The sequence below is a fragment of the Adiantum capillus-veneris genome, chromosome 11 (genome assembly GCF_014529385.1).
Source record: "Adiantum capillus-veneris isolate H3 chromosome 11, ASM1452938v2, whole genome shotgun sequence".
Classification (NCBI taxonomy): domain Eukaryota; kingdom Viridiplantae; phylum Streptophyta; class Polypodiopsida; order Polypodiales; family Pteridaceae; genus Adiantum; species Adiantum capillus-veneris.
The window spans coordinates 148,598,435-148,617,199 of record NC_140941.1 but is presented as its reverse complement, the minus strand read 5'-3'; the positions used below and the strand labels follow the sequence as shown (position 1 = coordinate 148,617,199).

The window sequence follows — 18,765 nt, the reverse complement described above, 5'->3', positions numbered from 1 at the left end:
CGTGTCTCAGAAACAAGGACAATATCATCAACATAGAGCATAATGTGGAGTGGTATACTTGCCAAGTCTGAGCCCGCACCGACTGCTCGTAGGATGTAATCTGAAATCTCGTCGATGTAGAGACCAAATAGAGTCGGGGAGAGAGGGCATCCTTGCTTCACACTGATGGTGCTAGCAATGGGATCCGATAGTCCATCAGGGCATCGCAATCTACTTGTGACCTGTGCATACAAGGAATGAATGGCCCATATCATGTCAGAGGGTATCTGTAGCTCTTGAAGGCGTTGAAAGAGTCCGTCTTTGGGGATAGTGTCAAATGCCTTGCGAAAGTCCACAAAGTAGCAGTAGAGTCTCCTCTTCCGTGCCGTCGCTCCGTCTATTAGACAGCAAAGCACGAAAATGTGATCGATGGTCGAGAAAGTGCGTCTGAAACCTGCCTGTCCTGGTGCTGATGCCTCTGCATGTGTGCTAAGCTCTGTCTCAAGAACTGCCCCGTATAGTTTGGCCAGTGTGTGGCCAATCATGATAGTCTTGTAGTTCCCTGCATCAAGGGTGTCGCCAGATTTGTGGATAGGCACAATGGTGTGCAGAGTCCACTCATCTCGTAGTCCCACAACCAATGCGCGGTTGAAGAGACGTGCTATCAAGGGGGAGAGAGTGTTTGCCGCATAGCTCAGGTGCTCACCGTGTAGGCCGGTATGATGTGCTGAGTGGCCGTGCTGTAGGCGCCGAATGGCCCTCTCCACCACAATAGATGTAAAGAAAGTCGAGGTGGTAGGTCGAGGGTCGGATGGCTTTGGGATCAGTGGCTGCCCAGGTATCTGGTATAGGCGCTCGGCATAGTCATGCCAGGTCTGAGGGTCCTCTAGTGGGGTAGTAGGACGTGGCTCTCTGAGAATCCTCCATGCTGTGGCACAGTCTGTACTCATGAGAAGGTGGTATAGCTCAAGCTCCCGCTCCTCCTCGAAGGCCCGCCTTTTACGGCGTTTAATGGCCTTCATCTGTCTCTTGACCTTGCTCTCGAGGATCTCCTCTAAGGCTTGTTGAGCCCATAGCTGTCTGTATAAGTCTCTGCACTCCCTGTATACCATCTGTTCTAGGGCATCGTCCCAGGGGTGGGGTTCGGCCACTATGAGTAGTGTGTGGGAAGCAACTGAGGGCTGAGGTGTGAAGAACTGCGGAGAGCTGGCTAGTGAGTGTAGGGAGTGGTGTATCTGGATCGAGAGCATAGATCCCCTCATATACATGTGATGAATAGACTCTGGCAAGCTCATGTGTGAAATGTATGGTAGTGTGTGGTGTGGGTGTGGGTGGTGTGTTTGAAATGGGTGAACCAGTGAAAGAGAGAGCAAGGTATGCGTGGTCAGCCCCGATAGGTAGTGGTGGGATGGTGAAGGATGTGAGCAGATGGGCTACCTCTCTAAGGCCGATGATGTAATCCACTGTACTACCTCCGCCAAATACCGATGGTGGTATGCAAGTCAAGCCTCCAGATGATGGCCATTGCACCATCCCGTTATAGATAACGAGAAGGTGCTGTTATCCCAAACGGAGTATGTGTCTCCCATATGGTGTGGGTGTGGTGGTGTCTCCGGAGGTCCTCTCTGCCTCTGTGTTCTCCATGGTGGAGAGTAGCTCTGGGTCATCGAAGTCGTAGATGTTACACTGTCTACTTTGTGTCATGGCGTTGAAGTCCCCCATAAGGAAGACTTCCCCTAGTCTGCAGTATTGCATGATCCCCTCCCTGAGACATGTATATGGTGATTGTGTATCATCCTCCTCCTCTCCTACATGTGTATGGGTCTCCTCTACCCCTGCTCCTCTTGCATGTGCAAACCTAGAACCGCTAGGCGCGAAGTAGCAAATGGAAATGTATAGAGCGTGCTCCTCCGATAGCTCAATCCGTATCCACATGTAGCGTGCCTCTGGGTCGTGGGACAGGAGACTATCTGTATCCTGCTATGAAGTGAGCGGTGATAGAGGATTGGTACTCCGCTAGATCCTCTAGAAGTGTTGTGCCGTGTGCACTTCCTGTGTAGAGACACCCACTGGTAAGTCCTGTACTCGAGGTAGCCTCTCTCGTGACTCAGCACGTTCCTCTGAGAGTGATCAATGGTGCTCCTCGTCATGCATCCCCTCCTCTAGTCTCCTTGGAATGTGTCCAAGGAGAGCCATTGCAATTCCATGGAACTGCCATTTTGTCTTTACCTCGTATAAGTCCCCTATAGGCCACGAGTCTTTCCCTTCTATGCTACGGCCTTGCCATCAATGATGGACATCAATGTCTCGGTCATGCATCACCCGTCCTCTAGTCTCCTTGGATGTGTCCAGAGAGAGCCATTGCAATTCCAAACTGCCATGTGTGTCTCCTCGTATACTGTCCCATAGGCCCACGAGTCCCTATGCTACGGGCCTTGCCATCAATGATGACTCGACGACCGTCTCGGTAGGAGGCCCGTTTCCCCTCTTTGCGTGCTTCTTGTACTCGAGGCATGCATGCTCTCCTATGTTCTACTTGCATCTTTTGTGAGGTCATCATCAAGTTAGATGGGTGCCCCTATGCGGCCTCGTAGGATGACCCTCTTGCCTCTTGCGGATGAAGAGGGTACAGGCTTCTTCCGATGGAAATTGGAGGATGAGGGCCCTCTTATTGGTTGGGTCTTTACTGACACTCCAAGCTTTGATGAAGGGGGTTGGGTCTTCTTCTTGTACCCAAGTTTTCCTTGTGAGCGTCCTCTTTGGCTTCTTTTTTAAAGTTCTTCTTGACCACCTCCACCCATCCTTCCTTTGTGGCCTCGAGCTTGTCTTCCAAGCTTTCGGTGAGAGCTTTGGTGAGTTCTTCCTTGATGGCCTCGTTGGTTTCATTGTTTATTTCACCTTCCTCGGGGGTGAAGGATGCGATTGAAGCATTGAGGATGGCCATTTGTTCTTGCATCTCCTCCTCCTCCTTTTTCCATCCTTCTTGGGCCTCCTTCCACATCGCGAGCTCCTTCCTTGTCTCCTCGTCTTTAATCTCTTTTTCTTTGACCCACTCCTCTTTCTCCTTATTCAAGGCTTCCACTTCCTTCTCAAGCTTGGAGAACGGTTGATGATAGTGTTGATGGCGGAATCCGTCATTTTCTTGTTCTCCTTGATTGTGGCATTAATCTCTTTTTCTTTGACCCATCTTTGATTCAAGTTCCACTTCCACTTCTCAAGCTTGGAGAACGGTTGATGATAGTGTTGATGGCGGAATCCGTCATTTTCTTGTTCTCCTTGATTGTGGCATTGAGCTTGTCGTCCATCATGGTTAATTCCTCCTTGGTCACTCCTCCTTTTGCCATCTCGGAGCTTTCTTGATTTATTCGTTTGTCTTTCGTGACTCAAGTGTTGAGGGGAGTCATGGTGAAAGATAGGGGTATGGATGGATGTGGGTAGGTGTGTATGGATAATGTGCAATGAGGGGGCAAGACGGGGGTGGGGGGGATGTGCAATGTTCAATGTGGGTAGTGGGTGATGTGAAATTGCAATTTGTGTATGTGTGTGTGTGTAGGGGCGGCATCAGCAGGGAGGGATAGGGGTGGCAGCACTGGTGCAGGTGCAGCAGCTACACAGCAGGTGGGACTAAAGTGGGGCGGCAACACTGGTGCAGGTGCAACAGCTACACAGCGGGTGGGACTGTAGTGGAGCCGCAGCACTGTGGAGGAGCAGCGCGAAGGTAGCAGCAGGCAGGGCGCATGTAAAAACAGGCAGGAGTGGTGGCGGGCGTTGCGCGAGTAGAGAGAGAGAGAGAGAGAGAGAGAGAGAGAGAGAGAGAGAGAGAGAGAGAGAGAGAGAGAGAGAGAGAGAGAGAGAGAGAGAGAGAGAGATGTACTTTGGGTGGGCATCCATGATGGTTTGTGACGTGGGGGGCAGTTGCATGGCCGTGGTCACAAACCTTTTTTCAGGGCTTGCTGACAGATCTGGTCTTCCTGCTTATTCCCTGAGGATATAGACCAGGTACTGTATGGACGATACCAGATGCAGGTCATGACTTGGATTTTTGCCACCTAGACTCAGTTTTCCCCACAATATGCAGCATCACGCTTTGGACCATGTGGAAGGTTTGTTGTGCCCACATTCTGGGCTCTCAGTCCTTCTCTACGTCCACCGTTTTGATAGCCATTTGGACAGAGCTGCTGCATACTCTTCGTAGTCAGTGGGATTCTTCAGTCGGCTCCTCCCGGCCAGCGGAGCAGCATCGATACGTCTTTCCTCACAGATGGGCGAGATCGTTAGTTCTTTTTCGTAGAGATCATGGCCACATCACAACTCGCCTTAAGAAATGGTGGATGTAACAAACTTGGACACCCTAAGTCTAGAATCTGTCGCGACACGAGAGAGATTTACTAAAAACACTTCACAATTTAATTGAGTTGACATGGCCCGGCGTAGTTCCGTGCCAAGAGAGATTGGCCCCAAAGACTGGCGCCCCTTTCGGTATTTCTTTTTGTATTAATCTTTGAGCAAAGTACAACTCCCAGGAGTCCTCAGTTCTCAGACTTTGCGTCCAGATGCCCTGAGAAGTGAGGCCCTTGTGCTTCTTTTATTCTTACAAAGGGATGCCAAAAGCGGAGCCCCCTAAAGCAATGAAACTAAAAAAAAGGAAAGCAACTGGCGCTAAAATCTTCCAAAAGCAGCCAGCGTGAATGAGTTCCGTACAACAAGCCAAGTCAGCATGTCAGCGCAAAAAAGTGGAAATTCGTACCCTGTGCCACGTCAGCCTGTCAATGTGATTTACGGGAATTTGTACAACGTGCAGTCAGTCTGTCCGTACTTTGTCTGCCACGTCAGCAATCTGCTAGCGCCTGCCATGTCACCATTTTGTGATATACCCCTCTCTTGAAAGAATTGATTACGCCTGCAAAAACAGATAGAGGCCACAAACCAATTCAACAGACACTGACTCTAAATATCGACGCACTAGACACGACACATCTAGCACTTATACAAAGACGACAGTCAAATCATGTCAAGTGATATCATAGGACATCACATGACAAATCAAATCAATCACATAAAAATTCATTCCAAATCTCAAACCATGACTGCCGGTGACATAATTAGTAACCGCATCTAGATCCATTGGTGGACCTCACCAATGTCGGATTAATTAATCCTTATTTCGATCACGTCTATAGAGATTTTCAAGACCGAAATGTTGCAGTCATTTCGTCTTTCAGTTCCTGCACTCAAACAAGTCACATGAGAGAGTACAAATCATTCATTTTCAATTTCGGGAATTCCATTTCATAAAGTCATATAGCTGAATGCTGTCAGCACAGCAATATCCTTGAAATCCGAAGGAAAATCAGTGATTCTATTCCATCCAGGCAATCTGTGAAAAAGGAGCGAAGTAACTCCCCTCTTGTGCAATCCTGTCTGCACTAGATTCAACCCTGCTGATCCACAGGATCTTTCGGACACAGCTAAATCGAAAACCTCAAGGCAAAATCTGAGGAGTATCTGCTAGGTCCTCCTCCTCCATCCACTTCTCATCCAATGCCGGGTAGTTCTTAAACTTCACTAAGAACCGCCGAATCACTTTACTTTTTACTTTTCTTTCCTTGTGTGCCAGAATCTGTTTTGGAATGAGTATCTCCTTGCTTTGTTCCACTTAGGTTGCTCATCAGGCTCCCCATCAACTGACACCTCACCCTTAAATGGTTTCAAGAGACTCACATGAAATGCATTGTGAATCTTCCAAGTGTCTAGCAACTTAAGTCTGAAGGATACTTCATTTATCTTTTCTTTGATCTGGAAAGGGCCATAATATCTCATGCTAAGCTTTGGAAAAAGCCGCTCTTTTCCCTTGCGTTTCCTTAGGCGTGTCTTTTGCCGTGCTTGACACTTCTCTAGAGCCTCTCGAATCTTGGCAAAAGGAGTGTCCAAATCTCTCGTATACTGATCGGCTTCAAAAATCTTGTCTTAAGTGCTTAGAAAGGGAGGGACCTTCTTAGCACCTTCGATTACCTCAAATGGTGCCTTCCCCGTCGAAGAGTGAACTGTGTTATTGTAGGCAAATTCCATCAAGGACAAATATTTTCCCATTGAGTCTTCTGATAAAAATTGTAAGACTTCAATAAATCCAAAACCATTGAATTGGCTATCTTAGATTGCCCATCTGTTTGCGGGTGGAATGATGACGAACAGATACCACTGTAACAAATTTGGACACCCCAAGTCTAGTTTCTGTCGCGACACGAGAGAGATTCACTAAAAACACTTTACAATTTAATTGAGTCGACATGGTCCGGCGTAGTTCCGTGCCAAGAGATTGGCCCCAAAGACTGACGCCCCTTTCGGTATTTCTTTTTGTATTTATCTTTGAGCAAAGTACAACTCCCGCGGGTCCTCAACTCTCAGACTCTGCGTTCAGATGCCCTGAGAAGTGAGGCCCTTGGGCTTCTTTTATTCTTACAAAGGGATGCCAAAAGCAGAGCCCCCTAAAGCAGTGAAACTCAAAAACAATGAGTCCCAAAAGCAACTGGCGCTAAAATCTGCCAAAACCAGCCAGAGTAAATTTCGGAGTTCCGTACACCAAGCCACGTCAGCATGTTAGCGCAAAAAGGAGGAAATCCGTACGTTGTGCGCCACGTCAGCCTGTTAGCATGATTTACGAGAATCCGTACAGAGTGCCACGTCAGCCTGTCTGTACTCTGTCTGCCATGTCAGCAATTTACCAGCGCTTGCCACGTCACCCATTTGTGACAGTGGAGGTCTCCATACCGTTATGAGTCTTGGCCATGCAAGGATTTCTGCTCTTGGCTCAAGGAAAGTCACAGACTAATCTTCGAGAGACTATCTATCCCCTCGTCGGCGCACCCGCATACAACACCCAATATACAATTGGTTGCTATTTTCCGATGCTTAATGCACACGGTCCCACGTGCTATGACATGTATCACCGAAGGGCTGCAAACACAACCAAAAACACAAGAGAGAGAGAAACTTTTTGGGGACTAGCGGATCAGTGCAAAATCTTCAAAGCTTTGATACCAATGTCAGGTGCAACAGAATTGAAATGGTAAAGATCTAGGTCTTACGCTTCCACAAATCTTATACTTCTTTCCTTGCGTTAGTGATTGCTTTTAGCATGGATGATGGTTCTTTTTATTTGCCTGAAGAGAGAGAGAGAGAGAGAGAGAGAGAGAGAGAGAGAGAGAGAGAAGAATAAGAAGAGAATGACACCCACTAAGTTCCCAACGAGCCCTTCAAGGGCCCCCCACACCGTTGCCAATGTGGTATTTGCTGTTGATTATGTAAATGGAATGTACACACATGCAATACCTCAAGTGCAAACTCTAGTGACTCGAATGGGGAATGTCCCCTCGGTAAGTCTTCAAAATGAAGCACCTCCAGGGCTGATTTGATGTAGGAATGAAGGGCTGAAAACGAAGATCTTGACGATGCTGATGACGGGAAGCAACGGGAGCACTCAATGCGGCGAGGGAATGACCGAGGAGAAGCTCAATGGACTGCCGAAGCACCGGACTGCAACAGAAAGCTAGCGAAGGCAGATCCAAGACATTTCCGGCGAGGAAGATCGGCTGAAATCTGAAAACACTTGCTGCATTGCTCAAATCTGCAAGCGCTAGGGCTGATATGGTGATTTTGAGCAAAAACGCTAAGGCTGATTGCTGTTGCAAAACGCCAAGGCTGATCTACTACCAAAATGCTAGATGATTTGGGGCGCCACTGCAACTGATGCAAACGCTAGCCAAGCTGCCCCCTTTATAGTGGAAAATTGGGCTTATGAACTTTTGAAGGCTTAGGTAGGGCAAAAATGGAAGACAAAGTTCTGCAAATAAATTCTTAAAATGATTTATTAATACACTCGACTTCGGCAAAGTTTCTGGGTGAAATTGTCGCACATCTGCCCACCCGGAAATCTGATTGACATGAGGAATGGCACGTTGGATTTTTCTAACCTAAAACTATATGCACGTCATGCCAGATGCCCGTCGTAGTGTAATAAACACACGTACAAACCATTTATGCAAGAGGGTTCCAAAACTGGAAAACCTAATCTAATGGACCCGTTTGGACATGCGGGTCCTGCGAACAGGCTCACAAATTGTCAGTACCAATCCTCCTAGGATTCTAGACACTCCTATCCTGGGATAGGTGGAAAACTGACTCTAGAAGTCGATGAAGCATGTCCACGTGGCACACAGAGCCATGTGCACGTGACAGAGGCCTACAGACTGGGAGACACACCTAAAGACGGATCTGAGTGTTCTTTCATTTAGAGAGTAAGCAGAGACAAAAGCAACCAGAGAGGATGGATACGGGGCATATCACTAGGAGAGGTATCATCACTAGGAGAGGTATCCTAAGTGATCGAGCATGTGAGCTGGGGAGATCTAGGAGGCCCAAGATGAGGGGATCCTCCCAGCGCCAGAGGAGGTTGCACTATAGGATCAGATGCATATTAGCGAGACATAGGAGACGCCCTGTGCGGACTCTCACCATGGAGAACATCAACACGATCATGCACCGAATGATGTGAGCTATCACTGGTTCGTGCTACCCATCTTTTACAGCTCTATTAGTGTTCTTGTTTGTTCCTTTATCCAAACTTTGTATCGGATTCACCATGATGTAACTCTTTGATCTCATAGGTCATTTGGGCCTTAGAAGATGTTATTAATAAAATATTTCAATTCATTTCATCTCTCTCTCTCTCTCTCTCTCTCTCTCTCTCTCTCTCTCTCTCTCTCTCTCTCTCTGGCAAGAAAAGGGGTTGTACTTTGCGTACGTAAGTGACCTTTGGAGATGCACAATGGCCTGTCGCCCAGAGAAAGTACAAAATTGGGCTAACAAGGTGTGAACTATATATACATCAAGGTGGCCTATATGCACTGTGGGGGTGCATAATGCCAAAGTTCCACCTACGGATCCTCTCATGAGTCCTCCCCCTACCCCTTCATCCTTGCCACCAAATCCCATGGATTCCATGATGCGGATGATGATGGAGATGATGATGCGGCAAGAAGAATCACGTCGAGTAGAGCGTATGAAGCGGTGGAGTGAGAGGAATGTCAATTGGTGGTCGAAGCCGAGGCTCGTAGACAAAAGTGTGAGGAAGACGTCGAGGCTCGTAGGTAGGAAAAGGAAGCCGTGCAGGATCTCATCACAACTTTGGCGGTCCGTTCCTATATCTCTTCTTTGGAGCCAGATTATAAAAGTCTTGCCAAGACCATCGAGGAGGCAACCAATGCTACACGGACGATCAGCGAACCCATTCCCGTGAAGATTAGGTTTAGTGAGTAGGACGGTAAGATGGATACTATTGTCATTTATTCTTGGTTGCATCAATTTACATCCTTTTTTGCGGTAGGCTTTCCATGCATCTCACGGGTGATCCCATCACTTGGAAGGATGAGTGGATAGAGAAGTAGGGGGAAGCCTACAAGACGGTCCATTCTGCGTCTCTTCTCGTTCCCCCTCTTGAGCTTAATTTGGGGAGTTCGAGGAGGATTTAAAGACGCGCTTCTTACCTCCACAATATCTGAAGCGATTGAAGAAGAATTTTCGGGTTTTGTCTCAACAAGGTAAACCTATGATGTCGTATGCTAATCGTGCGTCTGAGTTAGGTCGACAATTGAGGAAATTGGATGAGGAAAGGTTAGAGGCCTTTCTCTTTGGATTGGACCAATCAAATCAGGTTTGAGGTGGAAGCTGGTGATTCAAAGACATTGTAGGAGGCGATACGCTTGGCTCAACTCCAAGAGATGAAGCACAAGGGTAAGCTAAAGAAGGCCTCAGTAATGGCGACTCTTTCTCTCATGATTCCTCTAAAGAGGAGGACAAAAAGTCTAATGGAAATGGTAAAAAGGAACGCTCCAAACTCTCAATCTAATTTTCCATCTACATCTCAATCTAAGAGCGACAAATCTAAGGGTAAGGATAAAGGAAAATCTGATAAACCTTAACTCATATTTGATGAGAAAATTGCTCAAGGAGTCAAAGATGGTTAATTAAGGAGAGAAGAACATACATTGTACGCAAAGGAACGTAGGTGCTTCCATTTTCATGTAGTAGGTCACTTGAGAAAGGATTGTCCTAAAAAGAATCTAGTATTGCGTCAACTTCTACTCTATCTCTCAAGTGAATGCTATGAGTGTGGTAGAGCAAGAAGCTAAGCAAGAGGACACTTTCAAAGAGGATGAACTCATAATATGTTGTGGACATGTTAATAGTCAAAGGATCATTGTGTTGTTTGATTCTGGAAGTTCTCATGATGTCATAAGTGAATCGCTTGTGAAACATGCACGTCTTTAGACTTCTCCTATCCCCACCCTCTCGGTGCAGGGGTTTTCTAAAGGCATGGATGCTTCGATCTCTCATTCAAAAAAACCCGATTCACTCGTCGTTTTGTATTCTCTAAACTTGCAGGATGTGATATCATTTTGGGCATTAAGTGGTTTCGCAGGTTCAAGCCCATTATCGATTGGGAGAAGTTTACGCTTCTCATCACTGATATTATGTTGCAAGTAGTCCTCATTCGAGGGGAGAGCGGTATTCCCTCTCCCCCTCTCATCTCTCACGTCTAGGCTTAAAGAGAACTACGTTGAGGATCCCAAGGGGCGGTCATCTATGTCAACTTCACATCAAGGAACGTATTCTTGGTAGGTATGGTGAGTTGTTTGCCAAGTTTGAGCACTTGTTTCTCTAGGATGATCTTCCCCCTATACTCCCTTCCGAGTGACCTGAGGATCATGTCAATGACCTAGTGGGCGGAGCACAACCTGCAAGTAAGTTTCCATATCGTTTGAACAAGGCTAATGAAGAGGATCTAGAGCGCCAACTAGGTGAGTTCTTGGATAGGAGTTTTATACGTCCTTATGTAAGTCCTTTTGCTTCTCCAATTCTTTTTGTTCGTAAGAAAGATGGCTCATCGCAGTTATGTGTGGATCACAGGGCTCTCAATAAGATGATGGTCAAGAAACAAGTTTTCCATGCCTTGCATTGAGTACATTTTGAAGCGTCTCAATGGGGATTGAAGATCGACTTAAAGAGTGGGTATCACCAGGTGAGAATCGCAAAGCGAGACATCTACAAGACTGCCTTTTTGACTGAGCACGGGCATTACGAGTTCATTGTTATGCCGTTTGGTCTGACGGGTGCGCTTGATACGTTTAATCGTATGATGATATGTATCTTCATTGATTTGGTCGTAAAGTGTGTTTATTTTTTTGGATGACATTCTCATTTGTCAAATTTGAGGGAGCAACATGCTATAGATGCTATAGTTGCGTCATCTAATTTTACACATGCCTTTTCTAAGAACATTTTTAAGTTAATAATGTTTTGTTTTATTTAGTTTTGTTTCGTAGCAAACTAAGTGATTTAGTTTGTTTGTTTGTTTGTTTTTGTTTTTCTTTTCTTTTCTTGTGTCCCTTGCTTTTATTGTTTTATGAGTGCTTTATTCCCTCTTATAATTCGTGAGTTCAGACTATTCTGAACTTATGAAGGTATATAAAGTTTTGGTCCGATTGGATGCTAACTGTCTTTCTATTGCAACAAAGACGTCAGAATTTTTAATGACTACTGTGTGCTACTTGGGCTAAATCATCTCTCTCAACAGCATTTGGCTCGATATTGCCAAGGTAAGTGTGGTAAGAGAGTGGCCTATGCTTGAGATAGCATATGATGCTCGCCCATTTTTGGGTTTGTGTCTAGCATACAGTTCTCATATGAAACACTTCGCTCATATTATCCTACCATTGTTGGATTTGTCAAAAGGTGTTAAGATCGCCGTCAGTGCGTAGTCATGATCGATGTTGCTAAGAGTGCTTTTGAAGCGCTCAAAGTAACAATCACAGAGGCACCATACCTTGTCCTTGGCTCTTGCGAGGAGCCTTTTGAGGTTTGGATTGACGCTAGCAGCATTGCCATTGACGCATTGTTACAACAAAACAATCATTCAATGGCATTTCTCTCTGGTAAATCAAATAGTATTGAGAAAAATTATTTTGTCTATGATAAGGAACTTCTCTTTGTCATTCATGCATTAAAACATTGGAAGCATTTCATTTATGGACGTGAGTTTGTCGTTCGCAGAGATCACCAAGCCTTTAGGTGACTTCAATATATGCCTAGTGCACATTGGAGTGAGAGACAAGCATGATGGTCTTACATTTTTTAGCAATTTGGTGGTATGATTGAATATGTCTCTGGCATCCAAGGCGTTGGTTTTGATGATGTAAAAGAGAATTACATGGGTTCAAAATTTGAAAAGCATTGGTTACAAACTCTTAATGTACCAGGTCCGTGCAATTATGTCATTCGTGATGGTTGGCTTTTCTTTAGGAACCGTTTGTGTGCGCTATCTTCTCACAGAGCACCTATTCTGCATGATGCATATGATGCATTTACGGGTAGTCACAAAGGTATCAATGCCACATTAGAAAAAATTGAACGATTTTTCTATTGGCGAAAGATGCGTAAGGATGTGTACAACTATGTTACTACGTATGCTGCATGCCAAAAAGTTAGTCTCTCATGATAAGCAGCACGAACTACTCATGCCGTTGCCTATCCCTGACGGATCGACACGAGTATGGATTTTGTAACTAATCTACCTCCTTTCTCATCTGCAATGTCAAACTATCGTTGATAGATTTAGCGAATTTTGGATGTTAATCCCTTGCAAGGCCGATGTTACTGCAGCTCATAAAGCATTGGTATTCATTATGTGGTCTATCCAAATCAATTGTGTCTGATCGTGATACAAAGTGCAGATCCCATTTTTGATGTGCTTAGTTTGAATATTTTGGCTTCATCCACAATCTGATGGACAAATTGAAATATACAACGAGTTGGCATTTGATGTTCTCAAAGTGTATGTTGATGATAAACAATCTAAGTGGGAACAATATTTGCCATCAGTACATGCTGACCTAAATGATTCGTTCTCTAGTGCAATTGGTCGTACTCCATATGGGGCAGCGTTTGGCCGACCTTTTCACTCTTTGTTGACAAGGTCCATTTCCAAATTTAATGATGCTAATTGTATTAGCCAAACCTATGCGGATGTATTCCGAGAGTGCTAAGCTTCAGCTTAGCAAGGCTCAAGAGTCCTATTCTAGACATGCTAATAAGCATCGACAGGATGTCTCATTCAAGGAGGGTGACTTGGTGGTTTTAAGGATTGTGAAGCAACGTCTTAAGCAAGTTGGACAAGAGGTGTCCTAAACTCTCATTTCGTATGTTCTTGCTTTTGTAGTTCTGTGAGTTTTTTATCCCCTCTTACAATTCGTGAGTTTAGAGTTTGCACCAACTTATGGGACCCCGTTCAATGGGGCTTGGGGACCTAAAGATAAAATAAAGCAAGATCCACACACATAGAGAAGAATTGCGTGGAGAATTGATGACGTGGCATGATTGTACAACCATCCCGCAAATTGCGCTAGACTGTTGACGTGACATAATGTATGAAATTCCGCGTTTTACATTGATGGTGTTGACGTGGTAGAGTGTACGGATTTGCAGATTTTGGTGCTGGCAGCTTTTGGGACTAGATGCTTTTGACTTAATGCTTTTCATGTAATTCTTTTGGACCTAGGGCCTTTAATAAGACCCATGGGCTCTCACTTTGGCAGTCTACCGTGGGAGATGCAGATCAGAGCCATGGGAGTTGTATTGAGTTGAAGCAATATATACCAAAAGGGGCGTCAACGTTTGAGGCCAATGCTCTCTTGGGGTGGAACTCCGCCACTCCCCGTCTTGTGTGTCGTGCATCTCTTTCAGTTCAACTGTTATTTGAAGTGCTTAAAGTTGGGCAGTCTGTTCTTTTCTGTTGGCAAGGGGTGCCCGATCCCATTATAGTGGTATCAAAGCTTCAGGAGTGTGCTTTTCTGAAAGCATAACAGTCCTACCAAAGAGCAGACAGAGCAGGGTGGCGCTTCCAAGCTTTACCGAAAATTTTATCAAAGAATATTCGTGTCCCGACCTCAGACTTATTAGCCATTCCCACCCTTACTCCATCGCGCATCGGGCGCGCTTCCGTCTTCATCGCTTTGTCCATTGTTTTTCTCAGAAGCAGTGCCATGCAGTGGTGGAAGTTTATAGCTACCAAGCCGGACACTCCAAGGACTTGGCAAGCTTTCAAGAAATTTTTTGCTCAAAGTTACATGCTTTCTGACATCTTCCTTCGGAGTGCAGCTTGTGGCAGTGTGGGGTATCCTGAAATGCTTGCCACGAGAATCCTAGCAGATTACAACTTGAAAATTTCTCGACATCTCTCAACAAGTGTCTCATCTCAAACCGATAACCTTGGTGGTCCAATGTGATTGCTATGTCTTGGGACTACATCACCACCACAGGAACACTATCTTTCCAAGAGCTATTGACCATGCTGCGGTCGACTACAACCTTATGGAAGAACTCTCACCCTAATTTTGGTGCACATTTCAAGATGGAAGCCCTGTTGAATTTCGAGATCAATTGATGTCGAGAATGCTGTGATTTAGCAGCTTTTTGAATTTTGTTTGAGAACTTGTTTGGTGATCCTGTTTGAAACGGATGGTATCTGTTTCAAACCTGTCTTGGTGCAAGTGTCTTGTTGTTGGAGATTTAGGGAGTTTATCTTTTAAGGGCACTGCTAATTTGCTAGAGTAGGCAAAACCATTAAGACGCTTGAAGCTATTCACCATTTTGGAAAGCATTTTTAAGCGTGCATTTGATGGGCTAGATGTAGATTATTCTTCAAATAGAAGTCGTATGCCTTTAAGCATATACGGGGGAAGATGATGTGTATGCTTACTGCCTTACGAATGCTCTTTTTAAGTAATCTCTCTTAATTCATTGTCTCTTTCCTTCTAAAGATACTTGTGGGGCTCTTGATTGTTGCGTGTTTTGTGCATGTGTTTTAGCCCTTAATATAGTTTAATTGTTCAGACCTTTGTGCCGTCCTGAAGGTATATAACCTTGCGATAATTTATCAGAGAGGGGAATACAAGGGAGCACTTTTTGAAGAGTTGGATTGTTGTTTTAGATGGTATCTAGCATTCCTCCACTTTTTAGTAAAGACTTTGTAATGTGGCCGTGTCTTGTGAGAGATAAGGGATGGTCAGCCCAGTTGAGAGTATCATCGTGGTTCTTATTTAGTATTTCCGATCTTTCTGGTTAGGCCTTTTGTCACTGTGGGGCTTTCAGTTGCTTGTATTCTAATGTGGGACATTCTAATGTATGAAATTTACCTGTTTAATGATCAATCTGGCATGGTGAGGTAACCTTCATGGCATTATTTGCAGATTATTGCAACTGTATGCATGTTCCTTGCGGGAAAAGTTGAAGAAACACCTGAAAGGTTACAGAATGTTATTGTTGAATCATACGAGCTGAGAAACACAGAAGACCCGGATGCTACCTCACGCATAAAGCAGAAGGTGAATGAGCAGCATGAACCTGAGGAATTTTTGAAATATTTCTCTCTAAACTGTCTGCCAGTGTCAAAAAAATAAGATCTTCTCTTACTCAGGAAGTATATGATGAACAAAAAGAGCTGCTTCTGATGGGGGAACGTCTCGTGCTTGTTACTTTGGGCTTTAACCTCAATGTGTCCCACCCTTACAAGCCATTGATTGCTGCCATCAAGCGTCTCGTGCTTCCACAAACTATTTCTCCATCGCAACTGGCCCAAATCGCTTGGAATTTTGTTAACGATGGGTATGTTTTTCTAGTTCCACATCGGTATCTTCAAATAAACCGGCTTGAAAAGGCTTATGGTCAATACTTTTGGTGTGCAGGTTACAAACTCTTCTGTGCCTTCAGTTCAAACCTTGTCATGTTGCTGCTGGAGCTCTTTTCCTTGCTGCAAAGTTTCTCAGGATCAAACTTTGTGATTGGGAAGAACTTTTGTCAAAAGAGTTTGATATTAGCCTTCAACAATTGGAGGGTGAGTAATACTGGGTCCTCTCTCTCTCTCTCTCTCTCTCTCTCTGACAAATATCATTGTCTGTAGATGTAAGCAATCAAATTCTTCAGTCATACGAGTCCCTTGCAGAGCCATCTGCCAGTGGAGGTTTAGGGCTTAACAAGCTCATCCAAGTGGGAGCAAATCTCAAGAGAAGAGCTTCAAATGAGACTTCCACCTACTCAGTCGAGGACTTCGGTACAATTTCACCATTTGCCAAATATGAAGGAGATTATCAATGGCGTTCGAATAACAGTAAAGCAAAGGTGGAAGAGGAGATAGAAACTACTGTAGTGCAGAAAACGCACATTGCTAGATTTGATGTTGAAAATGCAACATGCCACACGGGACACTCAGATTTAACTGAGGAGAAAGAAGTACAAGATCTGGAAAGGAGCTATCTTCCTGAAGAACATGACTGGGAGTTTGATGGTGTGCGTTCTCATGAGGAGTTTGATAGGAGTCATGGCTATCGTTCTCCAGTGGGTGTAGATGGACGGCGTATAGGGAAGAGATGGCTTTTTGGAAGGGAAAGGAAGTTGAGAGGGGTTAGTAGAGACAGTTCGCCTGATGAAAAGCAGAGAGATAGTACCCCAGTGGGCATTAGCAAGCACAATCCATGGATTCGAATCAGTAGCAGACACAGGGGCATAAGACAAGTTCTTAGTAGGCGGGAGCCACCGGTGGGACCTTTTGGCATGAAGAAGGATGCAAGAAAACTTGTCACCAGACGCGATTTCCTCCTGCGGTTAAGCAATAAGAAAAAGCCATCAAAGGGTGGATTGACCACACCAGATCGCCAGAATGTGCGTATGCAAAATCGACTCAAGTTACTTCGCCAGAAGGATGAGATTCTTAAAAAGCATTGTAGTTGGGGTTCAAGAGAACATCGTGTGAAACGGCCAGGGTAAAAGTTCACGAGTTCAAGGTGGTTTTCATCTGTTAAGATGTATGTCAGCTACTCCCCACTGTGCTCTGTATAGAGGTATAAGAATATTGTTAAGCTACGGTTATTTAGGGGAAACGGCTGTGGTGGAGACCCCTTGTGTGGCGAAGCCTATTTGCTAGTTACCTAGGGAGCTATTGTATTTAATGAACCTTCGTAGTCTGGGTGGTCCAATGTCTCTCTCTGTTGCTTTTGTAGCATATGATACTCCATTATGCGGCAGTAAGCAAATGGATCCTGCTTCAAGTTCATCTGCTTTAGCCTGGCTTTGCTATTGTGCTCACATTTTACTGCAGCTCTCTTCATATTTCGCATGACATTTGAAAAGCACTCGCAGCATTGTTAAGAAAGATTTTTCTGGGGAGACTTTAAGAAGGTATGCATGCAACTGTTGTTTGGGGACGAAGGAAAGGAGAAGGGCATTCGACCAACATTGCACTTAAGCTGCTTTGTTAATGCACTTGTGTTGCCAAAAACTGAGCTGACACTCGTATAATTATCCCTGTATCTGTCCCATAGAGCAGGGTCTCTCTCTCTCTCTCTCTCTCTCTTGCGCACGTGCGCGTTGTGTTACTTTAGAACTCGTAGCTTATTTTTTAATTAACTCACTCCAAAATAGACCACACATGAACCTAGCACATCTATTTGAGACATGTTGAGGGGTGGTATATATATATTTTTCTGTCAATGACAAACACAATTTTTTATCACGGGGCCGCTTAATTGCTTGGGATTCCACTAAAAACTATTGCCTTTTATCTCCACCATGGGGCATAGCCTTTGTAGTTAACTAAAGTGTTGTATCATGTTACTACCTCGGGTGTGCCCGATCGTGAATACGTTTGTGGGTTCCTTTTCATTACACTTCGAAGGCGGTCTCACCATCCTCGCTGTGGATCTCCCCACTCATAGATACCTGCGCGCAACATGGTAACCGTCCTCCTTTCCTCCATTTAAAAGGTGAGGGCGCATCTCTAGCCCTCACTTAGCTTTATGTGTGCTCATTTTTTTGCATAAAGCGATTGCGTGATTGTTTCTACATGGAGCTCTCAACTCAAATAACACAGGTAAGCTGGTTTTTTTCACACTTATTGTATGACAATATTTGTGCTGCTATGTTAGAAGGCATGATATTTTAGGGAAGACTCTTTGACATCACGTTATGTTGCAAAAGGGTATATTTTCCACAAATGATTTGATCTGTTTTGCGTTTTTTCTGTTGATGAGTCGTATTGAGTGTTTTTCTATGATACAACGTATTGTCGACTGATATGAGTTGAGAACTTGCTTCTTTATCAAAATGCAAACCTTTCTTTTTTTAAGGTTGGATCACTTTTTTGGTTAGGGCTTTTTTACCCGGGGTATTGATACAAATATACATGTGACCTAATTTGTTTGCAGGTGGTTGGCTTACTGGTACTACGTTATTTCGGATATGGCTCTATATCTGGTTAAAACTGGTTAAAACCATGGTTGTTCACTAAATGGTAAGAATGGAAAAGTAAGTTGAAGAGAGGGATTGTTTTACGTCTACATTGGCTTTTTGAAAAGGGTTTTTTTGCCGTGTTACTAGGCTTTGCTATCACTCAACTGCCAGTAACCGAGCCTAACTTGGGGGTTCATTGAGCATAAAAAAAGCTGCGGTATTTTACTTGATACAATTGTTTTTTCTACGCTGTTAGAATACCATCTATAAGTTGCACTGACTGGCCTTGAGTATGGTGTCGCCATGGGTACTTACAAGGGTTTGAGGTGTTTATTGCGCACTGTTTAGGATTGAGTGGTTACACATAGAGGGTGGTATTTGTTGTCTCTTACTACGTACTGTTTTGGTTTTTAACAAATAAACACGGGCCTTTTTTAAGGTGTGATGCCT

The 18,765-nt window shown here is 44.6% G+C and overlaps 1 protein-coding gene across 1 annotated transcript in view; it reads left to right on the top strand.

Annotated features, from left to right (window-relative positions):
* Positions 1–17,140, top strand: part of LOC147448197 (uncharacterized) — a 49,163-nt gene extending 32,023 nt beyond the window's left edge. Inside the window, exons 3-6 of the mRNA XM_086524074.1 lie at positions 15,282–15,416; positions 15,509–15,696; positions 15,777–15,925; positions 15,992–17,140. Of these exons, the coding sequence (XP_086380200.1) occupies positions 15,282–15,416; positions 15,509–15,696; positions 15,777–15,925; positions 15,992–16,854 (1,335 nt within the window). The 3' untranslated portion in view covers positions 16,855–17,140. The remainder of the gene's footprint in view (positions 1–15,281; positions 15,417–15,508; positions 15,697–15,776; positions 15,926–15,991) is intronic.
* The last annotated feature ends 1,625 nt before the right edge of the window (positions 17,141–18,765 follow it).